Source organism: Orbicella franksi, chromosome 14, assembly GCF_964199315.1.
Source record: "Orbicella franksi chromosome 14, jaOrbFran1.1, whole genome shotgun sequence".
NCBI lineage: Eukaryota > Metazoa > Cnidaria > Anthozoa > Scleractinia > Merulinidae > Orbicella > Orbicella franksi.
The window spans coordinates 10,749,221-10,762,336 of NC_138158.1; the positions used below are offsets into that span (position 1 = coordinate 10,749,221).

Consider the following 13,116-nt stretch of genomic DNA (forward strand, 5'->3'; position numbering starts at 1 on the left):
ATTTGATCAATATTCTTCTTCAGGATGACTTTTATCTTAATCTTGTGGATTGGTCAGGGCAGAATATTTTAAGTGTTGGCTTGGGAACATGTGTTTATCTTTGGAGTGCATGCACCAGTCAGGTACTACAGTTAGTAATGTTGGTAACAAATGTTGTAATATTACTATAACAGTGTCTGATCTAGAGCGTGCCATTGCGGGATTGGAGCAGTTCGATAGAAGATGTCCCCCAAATATTCGTCACGTGGGTCATTTTGGCCCAGCAAACATCAGCAGCTACTGAGTTGTAATTTTCCTTCGTTTCCTAAGTTTTTTGAAAACTTTGTGTAATTTAAAGTTTCAGAGAATTGACAATATAAAACAACATGTGTTTTACGAATGTTTATGACACAGACAAATAAAAATGGCTGCCAGAGGCTGAGATGAGATTCCTGGGAACAAGTAGAATAATTCTTATAGAGGGGTCAATTTTATACATAGATTTAGATGCACGTGCACATTGCAAACCCCTTACTTTTCACGCTTGATTGATGAAACGCGACCGACAACGCGATGTGTTATTTCGGTCGTTTTCTTTGTCATTCTGCTATATTATTGTCACGTCAAAGCAGAAAAGAATATTATCATTCTTTGGTCGAGAAAACAAAAGGGAAGAACACAGACCACAAATGGAAACCAGCAGAATCGACAACGTTGACGAAGGTAAATTGAGTGATACTGATGAACGTGAACCTTTTGTCGAACCGAAAGCCAAAGCAGCAAGGAGAAACTTTCAATCTACCTGGTTGGAAAAATTCACCAAAAAAAAACAGTGTGTCCCCCCAAAAAATGGAATGTCCCCTAGAAAATTGTTGACTGGGACAGAATGTCCCCCTAAAGTGAAATCCTAGATCAGACACTGCTATAACTATGACCCTTGCAGTATAAGGTTTTGAAGAAACTCAATAAATTTAGGGTTAACTAGTGAGTATTTACATTTAGGAAGCATTCTTGCATAACTAGACAAGTCCAAACTAAGGCACACAGTACAAAATTGCCAGTCAGATTTACTGAGCATTTTTCCAGTGAATTTAAGTCCATCTGTAAGTTACCAATAAATGTGCAAGTTATTAGTTGAATGTCCTGTAAAGAAATGAGACAATTCCAATTGAAAACATCTGATACCAGAATTCCTTGTTAACTGATTTGAGTTCAAATGTTTTCCTACAGACTTTAGTTTTGTTTTTTTGCAAAGCTTTAATTGCACACAGTCATTTATGTAGCACATATTTCTTTAACCTCCCTCAAAATTGATATGAGTACACTGTACAAACATGTATGCTTAGTAACCTAAAAGGCCATCAAATACCCTGCAGTCTCCCCCTGCTGTAAGAGGCCTCCCCCTCCTGTCAGCAGGGAAAGACTTGATGGTACGGTGTGTAGATTTTACACTGACGATTCTTGAACCATTAACATTTGACATTTCTTTTGTCCTTTTTTTGAGGGGGGGAGGAGGTGTGACTACAGAATGAGTGCTCTTCTATTAACAAAACTATTAAGTCACTATTTTTACAGTGTAAAACTGCTAATCTTTTGAAAGTGTTCATGGTTCAAGTGTCCTTAACTGTAATAATAATAAAGGAAAGGCTATATTCCTGTCACTCTCTCCACAGGTTACAAAACTCTGTGATCTTGCATCCGATGGTGACTCTGTGACATCAGTGTCTTGGTCAGAAAGGGTATAGTCTGAATTTATTTGATTCTAATTACTTGAATGTACTTTTACTTTTTTGCAGTATACTGTACAAGTACAATGTAGAGTTGTGATGCATTTTTAGCTTTCTCTACATTTATATGAATTTACCTCACCAACAATGATGGTGTCACAGACAACTGTTTGCCAATTGAAACTGAAAATGTGACATTGCAATCATCCAGTCACAGCTACTTAGCAACAACTGAATTTGATTTGTAGAATCTCTGCTCCCTGGCTAAAATAATGGGCATGCAGTTTTTGTGTACCATTCATGCAGGAACAAGTGCTGTTGTGTCACTACAGTATAAATACAATGCAATGAAAAATTGGTAGCACTCCTATTTATGTCTTTCAACTTCTATTTTAAAGACTTGTTTTGATTCCAAATTATTGTCTTTGTGTCACAGAGTGGCCTTGTTGCTGTTGGGACACATAAAGGTCTTGTTCAAATCTGGGATGCTGCTGCACAAAAGCGTGTATCAACCATTGAAGGACATACTGCAAGAGTTGGTAAGCAAGTGAATTTAGGATACTGTACATATACATGTCCACAATTATCCACCTATTGCATTTATTCTTTCAACAGGTACTAATATTTTTGTCCACATACAGTACCGGTCATATGTAAGTTGACAGTCACTCGAAACTGGAAAACTTCGAGTATCGAGTCGAGTCCTTTGAGTTTCAAGTCGAGTTGTTCGAGTTTTGAGTCAAGTCGTTCGAGTTTCGAGTCGAAGTGACAAAGAATTTATCGCTCGATTAATTTTCCCTGTACATGTCAATCTTGCTGGTTTACTTTTGGAGACAGAGAAATTTTCGAGTCACGACTTGAAATTTTCGAGACATCAACTCCAGACTAACGATTTGGACGTTAACATGAAATACATGTACTCTTGCACGAATAAAGGAAGCCCCACAATGCGCGGTATTGTTTATTTCTATTGTTATGAATTTGAGATATAAATCGCTTTCTCGAAAAATTCTTCGAGCATCTCGAAACTCGAAACTCGAGCCTCGAAACTCGATTCTCAATCCTCAAAAGCATCGAGGATCAAGTTTCGAGTCGAGACTGTCAACTTACCTTTGATTGGTACTGTAAGTCCAGCAAAGGTATTAAAAAGAGTATCTGTTTACGGATGTAAGTACACCTGGGGCCTTAGATTGAGTGTTTGTTTTGCCGGAGAAACAGGTTTGATCAGTGTTCTTATTTCATCAAAGGTGCACTGGCCTGGAATGGTGACATGCTATCATCAGGCAGTAGAGATAGGCTGATTCTTCAGCGTGATGCCAGGACTCCTAGCCCAGTGGAAAGAAGGCTGATTGGACATAGACAAGAGGTTGGTCTAATGGTCCTTATGCTTCAATTGTAAAACAGGCGACCACAGGCTTCCTCCAGCTGCTGCAATCTTGGGCAAGTGCAGCAATTTGGCTTGACTGCCTTATCCCTGTGCTGAGGTCTTATGCGTCATATGGCATAAAAAGCACAGATGATGATAATGATGCCATTTTGCTTCAATATTTCCTAGAAGGGACTCAACATTTCTGGTTTCTTCTTGCTATGTGGTCGCATGTGCATTTGTACGTATAGGCCATACTCTTATCGCAGGCTTACCTTCAAGTGGACAAAATCCATGTAAATGACTCATGAAAACTTGAGCTAGCTCCTCTCTCAAAGGGCTTGTAAGGGTTATTTTGTAGGTATTTAAACCAGTTAAACTACACACAAGGTTGAAGAAGACAATTTCTGTTATTAACAGGTGTGTGGACTGAAGTGGTCTCCTGACCATCAGCACCTGGCATCAGGTGGTAACGATAACAAGCTGCTGGTATGGAACTTGTCCAATCTGTCTCCTGAGCAGCAGTATGGTGAACACTCTGCAGCAGTCAAAGCCATCGCATGGTCTCCTCATCAGGTATGTTCAGTAAATTTTGTACAAGCTATGAAGGACATCACCCACTGTTATTGTATTGTATTGTATTGTATTGTATTGTATTGTATTGTATTGTATTGTATTGTATTGTATTGTATTGTATTGTATTGTATTGTATTGTATTGTATTGTATTTTATTGTAAGAGTAATCATTCACATATGTGACATATTCCACCACTTTAAACCTGTGCTGGCCATTTGAGCAGACAGGCTTTTACATAAATACATGTATGTCAAACATGATACTTGTTGACTGTGTTTGACCACATTTCCTAACGCCAAAAAGAGAGTTGAAAATATGACATGTAGCAGGGTATTTTTGATGAATTTTAAGGTGTATGGATACATTGTAAGTGGTAAAACACTTCTTCGAGTGGTCGATATGTGGTCTTCTCAATCAAAACTAAGGAGCAAACAGAGCAATAAAGTCATAAAAGTCCATACTGATTAGAGCAGATATCTAAACATTGTCACTGTTATAGTTTCTTTTCGCTTTGAATCATATTTACTTGTTTTTTGCTTGCCTTGGGACTGGCCTTTTTTCTTGTTAAGTTCATTGATTGTCTTTCGTCCAAAGAATTTACTGCGAACACTGATTGTGTCAACAATAAAGAAAGCATCAACAACAACAAAAACAAACCTAAGGTGGCCGAACACAGTTTTCGTGCACGCTTTTGCTGATGCAATTCAGCGCATGCACAAAGATTGCAAAAAACAAACATGCCGTCAATATTTACTCAACACCCGCACTATCTGTGCTATTTTTCTCTATAATTGAACGCAGTGTATTGATGGCCTTAGTCTTTTATCACAAATATACGTTAGAAGAGGTAAAGATGCAAAGAACTCAGTAATTCTCAGCTTTTTCTTTGTTACCGAAAGAACCCAGTTAAATGCAGCGCATGCGTAGTAAGTCAAAAAATTGCGATTGAATGAAAATTTGCACTCTCGGAAATACGCCTATTTCTCGAGAACCACTCATTAGAATTTCACGAAATTTGGCAGGAAAATACTTTAGGAAATAAGTTACTGGAATATTGAAAATAATAGAACTTTAACAAAGGAAACTCTAGATATTCCAGTAAACCTTCAACGAGGGATAATTAAAGATCTCTCTGTTAAATTATTAGCAAAATGGTGTTAACTTGTGAGAATCGTTACAAGCTTGCTGCATGCAAATTATAAAGAAAATCTAATAACTAGATTTTCTACAAATAAACAAAACCGATTTTAAAGGCCTGTTTATTTTTATTCGTGTTGCCGTGGCAACGGCACATACGTCAGCTTAAACATCAAAACACCAAAGTTTGTGTTGTTAACATGCTTGCTGCCATTTTTGGCGACCAAGAGATCGAGGGTTTTAGAGAAAAAGGTGAATGAAACACAGGTATCAAAAACTGTGTTCAGCCACCTTAAGCAATTGTTGTGTTCATATGGAGACCACTCTCTAGCAGTAAATCGTTGTAACAAAGATCGCTGAAATCCAGTAGTAGCAGCGATCATATAGCAACGAACCTTTATCCAATATTCCCTGGTGGTTTGTCCACAGCATGGTCTGCTTTCCTCAGGGGGTGGTACAGCCGACAGATGCATCAGATTCTGGAATACACTAACAGGACAACCGCTACAGTGTGTGGACACTGGCTCGCAGGTACATGTCCTTGGATAAAATCCTATTTTCTCCTAACCTTTTCAAATCAAATCAAATTTATTTATGAAATCCAGCTCAGTTAACTGTAGTACACAGATTACACAATACAGATAGTAAATCAAACGAATCGAACCCAGTATGTTATAAGAATGATGGATTTGATCGCCTCAGTTATTACATGTCGAAGTACGTTTTTCATATGAAGACATCACAGTATGTTCTTCCATATTTGCACTTGTAAATTGTTTATGTAGGACCAATTTCCCACAATACGAAAATAAATTAGAAATAGTTATAAGAATTATTATGCTAATCACATCAGATCATAGACAGCATGTGTTAGAAGATTACATACCGTTAAGTAATTCAAGTTCGATGTGTGTACTGTAAGATATCTGATGACTGATGGCCCAAGCCAATAGATAGATGGGAAAAAATACGCACAAAATCACACGAGCGAACAGACACTGGGCATGAGTGGTAAACATGTTATAGGCAAAAGAAAAAAACTGTTGATGTGACACTCTAAGTTATATCTTGTACTCAAATTGGTTTAAATCGTCAGTCAAGGTTTGCAATAGCAGACTTGCACGATATCATCATTTGACTACAACTGCCGGAATTCAATTCGCTTTTTCTTTATTTAATTTTTGAAGCCACAGAAACGGAAAAAGTGAAAGATTCTTGTAGTTGTAGTCAAATGAAGCCATCATGCAAATCACGTACTGCTGCCTTATATAGACTGTCCGCATGACTCTTCCCATGAAAATAAACATAGAACAGTGTCATTGTTCATGTAGCTAGTCCTGTTGCCCTTGTGGCAAATATCCTCATGTGAACAGTCTAAGCAGCGTGTGTCCTTTTGTATTTACTGACCTTAAATGTACTTGTATTTTCTTTCTCATGTTAGGTTTGCAACTTAGCATGGTCTAAGCATTCTAATGAACTAGTGAGTGTTTTTGTTTCGTTGATTTAGAAACCATTTTCGGGGTTATGTATTGTAAGTATTTTAATTAACATCTAGAAAGGGAAAGTGCAATATATGTGCTTGATTTAATTTACCAGTAATGTATTGTAAAGTCTAACTTGAGGTCACTTACGTATTAAAAAAACATTGCCCTTCTTCCTTCAGTTTTTTAAATCCATGCTCAAATTGTGCTTGAGTGTTTAATTGATTAAGGATCTTAATTTGAATTTGAATTTTGATTTTACCGTACTCTTTTAAGAGAGTTTTCACATAGGGTTAACCTCGTAACTTTCTTTTCTCGATGCATCTTTTTCCCCTTAATTTTTTTAGTTTTTACTTGTATTTTTAGTTTGCATTTTCTATAAATGAAGTACATGTATGTATGTATTTGAATTTCCTTGTGTTGATTTTGGCGGTTTCCGAGTTGTGTTATCCAATCAGATCGCAGCAGGACTAGTTTCCGAAGTTTCTCTCTTTGTGAAGTAACGAAAGTCGTGCTTATATCAACTGCACAACCAGAGACCTTCCGAAACTCACTTGAATTCTCAAACGTTTGCACTCTTTGTATGTGGCTATCTAAAACTGGGATAATCGCCCATAGTTCAACTTAACTACCGAACTCAGTGCATATCGTGTGTCATTATGTGTGAAAAAAAAAGCTTTGACATTGTAACGTTTGTTCTTGACTGCAGGTTAGTACGCACGGCTACTCACAGAACCAGATCTTAGTTTGGAAATATCCGTCGTTGACTCAAGTAGCCAAGTTAACAGGGCATTCTTACAGAGTTCTTTATCTGGTAAGTTGAGAGTTTCTTTGGCAGTCGTTACTAACTTGGTGCGTCCATAATGCCTCTTACACAGTGACAGCTCAGTCGTAACAGCTCTTTTCATCTCTCTCCGTTCGTACACTACATCATACAACATGACGAAAGTGACGAGATTTGTATTAACGTAACCACCAAATCCTTAGAAAATCGATGTCAATCAGTAAAGATAATCTGACCTGCTATTGCAATTCACAAGACGGAGTTAAAAATGAACCCACTTGAGACGCATAACCCTGGTCTAAAACTAATGAGATTTTCGTTATTTATCACAGGCTGTATCACCTGATGGTGAAGCTATAGTAACAGGAGCCGGGGATGAAACTCTTCGATTTTGGAATGTCTTCAACAAAGCACGCTCACACAAGGTATCTGCTGCTCTTAATTTTTGTGCTACTAATTGGTTTATTTTGTTTGTTACCAAGTCAAACTTTTGGCTTTTGACTGTGTTTCTAGCGCGTATTACACATACGCGCGCTAAAATATTGGTTTCCATATGTTGTAGCACACCTTTGTTTACTTTGCCCTTCGTACGCACGCTTTCCTTGCGTGCTACGCGTAGTTTTTTGTATGGCGTGGCTCGCTCATTTCATAAACAAAAGAACGGTTAAGCCCGAAACGTTTAGTAAACCAGCTACTGTTTGACTCTTTCGAGAGCCTTTTTCCAGCCTCATATTTAGCTTATCGTCATAGTGTCACGCATCATCTGAGTTTTTTGAGAGGCGTTCTTGAACTTCCTTGCAGTCGTTAACCATTTTGTTTTCTCTCTCTGTTTTCCTTCATTAGGAATCCAAATCTGAGCTCAACCTCTTCTCAAGGATAAGATGATATTAGCTCAAGAACCAAAGTTTTAAAACCTTAAACCATTTAATTATGTTTGAGGATGCACAAGAAACTTTCACACTTGTATCGAACAACAAGAGACCGTGCGATACACATACAAAGCTGTCTTCTTATGAACCAAAGAAGAGCCGAGATGGTAGTTACACAATACAACAAATTGAAGTGATCTGCAGTTACCCTCACATCCTCACATGTTTGCCAGGAATTGTATATCCATGGAGGAACCAAATGTCAATCACTATTTGAAATAAAGGATCACAAGGATACTAGGGTTTAATTTCGATGCTCTGATGTTGAAAATTTGACATCGTTTCTTGAGGCAAACAGAAATAAAGCGTAATGTTACTAATACTTGCGTTCGATTATAACTCGCTAGATGATGCCCAAAATCGAGATTTATAATAGTAATTTAGGAAACTATTTTATGTTACCGTACTCAAGTTTCTACTTTACGAGGTTCACGTGAACGTTTGTACTTTGTGTATCTATCTATTTATCTGCCTACCTGCCTGCCTACCTACCTACCTACCTACCTACCTACCTACCTACCTACCTACCTACCTACCTACCTACCTAGCTACCTAGCTACCTACCTACCTACCTACCTACCTACCTACCTACCTATCCTACCTATCCATCCATCCATCCATCCATCCATCTATCCATCCATCTATCTATCTATCTATCTATCTATCTATCTATCTATCTATCTATCTATCTATCTATCTATCTATCTATCTATCTATCTATCTATCTATCTATCTATCTATCTATCTATCTATCTATCTATCTATATATATATATATATATTTTTTTTTTTTTTTTTTTTTTTTTTTTTTTTTTTTGCACTACCGTAACTAACACTTACACTGGTGACACTCTGGCACGCAGGTGTTATGAGTTACTACGATTATCAGTTGAGTGAGGTGCGACGGAGCGTTGGTGATGAAGTTTTGGATTAAAACTTACGGTGTCGTCACAGGCAACTTTCCTAGTTTCCAACGGTAACAATATCGTCGCCTGCAATTTCGCGCGCTTTGCTGCCAATGACGTTAAAGGCCGACAAGTTGCCACTGGAAACGGAGCCAGTTGCCCGTGACAACGACATAAGTTGAACGTTAAAACCTGGTCACCAAGCTTGCACAACTGATAATCGTAGTAGGTGTCAACTGAGAATCCTGCCTTCGCACTCAGACTCCGTGACAATCAGTCACACAGGCGAATCTTAATAGCCTTATGATGTCAACATACTAGTTTTTTTGGTGTCTCGATACAATGCATCTTTGAACCAACCGATAAATCTTCCAAGTGACAGGTTCGCCAACGCACTCCGGTGTAGATAAGTTCTTACGTCGTCGCTCAATCCTTTCTTGAGGCAGAAAGATTGCGTGACGACACCCGTTACTGGTGTCCTATTAACAGGAAACGTTCTGTCCAAGTTTTGGGCTCAAAGCACATTTTTGGAGCAAGTTTTATACGGCAGCTAACGTCGTACCAGCCAATATCAAACGAATGAAACGTAACTAATCAAGCTGACTGGATGCAACTGTACTGCATAGAAGTCCAAAACGTTTTGTAAAGCACAGTTAGCCAACAAGTCGATATGTGTGAACGAGAAAGACAGTGAAATGATAAAACGTATGTCTGATTCATTATCACCACCAAACCCGTTGTCATCATCGCCATCATTTATTAAACAAAGGATTACATATATTCATTACACTAATTGTTTTCCTCTGAGCCGCGGACGACGATGACTACTACTAATTGTCCAATTTTACTAATCTTGAATTTAACATTACTAACATTAAACTACTAATATTCAACACTACTAACAAGTTAAATGCGATCTTAATACATTATATCTTATTATAAGGCTTGCCCCATCTGCTGCGGTTTTTTTAGAGAACTAGCCTGTCCTTTACATCAGTGAAACTGAATGATGTTCTAAGTTCACATTCCTTTCACGCAATTAGAAACTTTTTCTAATCTGTGGTCCTCTGCTGTTAGGACAACCCGTTGCTTTCATTTGCGCCAGGAACATTCATGTAATGTTCCGAAATTATTTCGTATCTTCTCGATAACTTAAATCGTCGTTACGGTCCAAAATACAGTTGATTTCCAAGGACATTGTAAGAGAAAATTAAAATTTCCAAGAAAGTTGTCTTCCCGCTCGCTTTCCTGACGTGTTTCATTCATCTCACGTAGTGGACACTTTGGCACCGTTCTTACCGCCTTAGATATGCGATCTGAAATATCTACCGTTCTGTCTATTTAGATACTGAGGGATACTGGAGTAAGTTAGTGAAGAATTTAGTAAACCAATGATTCAATTCGCTATTGTTGGTTACGAAATAGACACAATCAACTCGGCGATGTGTTGGTTATGATTGTCATCTATCAACGCATGCTAGATTGGCATCAAATTCAGCAGTTATAAACATACAATAAAGCCGTCATAACTTCTACGTACATACATTAGAAACAAAATCAAAGCAATACCCAGGATGCCAGAGGTTTTTCTTGCGCGGTTTCTGGTGTCGCTTTATATCTCTGGTACCCAGGGTGGCAAAGCAGTCGCATCTGCCCAATCAAACAAAGCAAGAAGCGCTATGAACCAATCAAAACGTTAAACAAAACATGTGACATCCCAAACGCGGGAAATTTCGGAAATACAAGCTAACTTAAGTCACAGTTTGAAGGCTTGTGACTTTTGATCACTTCCGATTGATAAAACCAAACTACGTTTCTATCCAATTAGAGTGCTCCCAAATGTAAATCTAAAGCCTCTACTTTATTACTCTCGTGTCAATTAACAACATACTATCCTGGCCAAAACGGTTCGACACACTTCCCATTTTCTCCATTTTTCGTGTGGATATTTTAAGGTAATTCCTCTGAAATAAAAGTGACAATAGATTTTTGCTCAAACTTTGTCCACTGAATACTTTTCATATGATAACTTCAATTTTGAAATAAAAAAGGGGGTTGCCCATGCTCATTAAGGAGCAATGAGGCATTGAAAATGCCCCATTTTGGCATTATTTAATGCTTATTATAGGAACGCATTCCCAGCAACTGTAACATCTTTGTGAGCCCGGAGTCATAAGAACACGCATTAAACTACAGTCAATACATTGTGTCGGACACAAATAAACGTTTTAAGTTTTATTCAGACAGAAAGCTAAATCCTTGGTTAAAAATTTGAACCACATTTTCTTGACGTGGTTACCGACTGCCAAATGTAAAAGACCACTGTGTATCTGCTATTTTTCTTATTTATTCAATTTTCAGCAATAGAAATTGGATCAGTCTTTTCTCACGCAAAGCTTTCAATGTGCGCGTGCACGAGCGCGCGCTAATGACGCCATAAATTATGCGCAGTAAGGATGCGCAATGCAAAAGTGAGGAATGACCTTAAGTAACTAGCAATTTACGCTCGTAGAAATAGCCTTACAAATGTCTTTCTCCTGAACAATTTGTCACAGATGTTTGATTTCTGGCAACCACCATTTTGTGTGGGGACGGGGAGTAAACGGCCATTTCCGAGTTACCTTGGGCCTCTGTATCAAAACGAGTCCTCATGCAAAACCTTTCATATGGAAATGAGTTTGATTTGCATGAAAATGAATCTTATGGAGGTATATCTATGACAAAATTCAATACACAGTAATTGATATCAAATCATTCAAATTGTACATGCATCAATCCAAAGCTGAATGGCAACTAGCCGATCCTACAAATAGTCATTACGCAAACAGGCATCACGCTAAAAGGCATCACGCTAAAAGGCATCACTCGAAAAGGCATCACGCTTAAATGCATCACGCGAAAAGGCATCACGCTGAAGGGCATCACGCGAAAAGGCATCACGCTTAAAGAGATCATGCGAAAAAGCATCACACTGAAGGGCATCACGGGAAAAGGCATCACGCTTAAATGCATTACGCGAAAAGGAATCACGTTGAAGGGCATCACGCGAAAAGGCATCACGCTTTAAGAGATCATGTGAAAAAGCGTCACATTGAAGGGCATCACGCGAAAAAGGATCACAATTAAAGGCATCACGCAAAAAACATCACACAAAAAGACATGAAGAGAAAACGCATCAAGCGAAAAGGCATCACACGAAAAGGTATCACCCAGAAAGGCAACGTTACAAAAATTATATGGAATCTGGGGCTAACTCTTGTTACTCGTGTCTTGTAAGATAACAGTCTTCTCAAAGAGTTTTTGACCAAGACATTCCGTCTTTGTCTCCTCCTCTCCTTTGCCTCCTTTGTCTCCTTTGTCTTAATTCAGTACAGGAGGCGTGCCTTGAGATAGTTCATCCAGCAATTGAGCAATGGAATCGAAAACGATTGCATTTCTTTTCCGGTTGGTGAGATCGGCGAATATTTTTCAAGATGGCGGACAAGTGCTGGGCGTTCTTTGTATGACATTGGCGATAGTTACAAGAACCTCCTGAACATGAATTCACTACTGCAGCTACGCCTCTCCTTTATTATGGTGCGAGAGGGAGATTACGTGTAGAGAGACAAGCAAAAGCGTTAGGCTTTTTTGTGTGATGCCTGTTTGCGTAATGCCTTTTCGCGTGATACCTTTTAGTAAGTGTAATACCTTTCGCGTGATACCTTTTTGCGTGATACCTTTCTGCGTGATGCCTTTTCGCGTGATGCCTTTTCGCGTGATGCCCTTTAGCGTAATGCCTTCTTGTGTGATGCCTTTTCGTATGATGCCTTTAGGCGTGATGCCTTTCAGCATGATGCTCTTTAGCGTGATCCCTTTTAGCGTGATGCCTTTTAGCGTAATGTCTTTTAGCGTAATGCCCTTTAGCGTGATGCCTTTTAGCGCGATGCCTTTTAGCGTGATGCCTTTTAGCGTGATGCCCTGTAGCGTGATGCCTTTCAGCATGATGCCCTTTAGCGTGATGCCTTTTAGCGTGATGCCCTTTAGCGTGATGCCTTTTAGCACAATGCCTTTTAGCGTGATGCCCTTTAGCGTGATGCCTTTCAGCATGATGCCCTTTAGCGTAATGCCTTTTAGCGTGATGCCTTTTAGTGTGATGCCCTTTAACGTGATGCCTTTTAGCGTGATGCCTGTTTGCGTAATGAACATTTGCAGGATCGGCTAGTTGCCATTCGGCTTTTGATTGATGCGTGTAC

General features: G+C 38.8%; 1 protein-coding gene across 2 annotated transcripts in view; it reads left to right on the forward strand.

Moving 5' to 3' along the window:
• Positions 1 to 8,567, forward strand: part of LOC145467686 (fizzy-related protein homolog) — a 17,717-nt gene extending 9,150 nt beyond the window's left edge. For both annotated transcript variants that reach the window (XM_081451288.1, XM_081451289.1), the window contains exons 11-20: positions 24 to 122; positions 1,653 to 1,718; positions 2,143 to 2,245; positions 2,954 to 3,072; positions 3,493 to 3,648; positions 5,216 to 5,317; positions 6,228 to 6,266; positions 6,977 to 7,081; positions 7,384 to 7,476; positions 7,895 to 8,567. In XM_081451288.1, coding sequence (XP_081307414.1) covers positions 24 to 122; positions 1,653 to 1,718; positions 2,143 to 2,245; positions 2,954 to 3,072; positions 3,493 to 3,648; positions 5,216 to 5,317; positions 6,228 to 6,266; positions 6,977 to 7,081; positions 7,384 to 7,476; positions 7,895 to 7,936 — 924 coding nt within the window. In that variant the 3' untranslated portion in view covers positions 7,937 to 8,567. The remainder of the gene's footprint in view (positions 1 to 23; positions 123 to 1,652; positions 1,719 to 2,142; positions 2,246 to 2,953; positions 3,073 to 3,492; positions 3,649 to 5,215; positions 5,318 to 6,227; positions 6,267 to 6,976; positions 7,082 to 7,383; positions 7,477 to 7,894) is intronic.
• Positions 8,568 to 13,116: the final 4,549 nt, after the last annotated feature.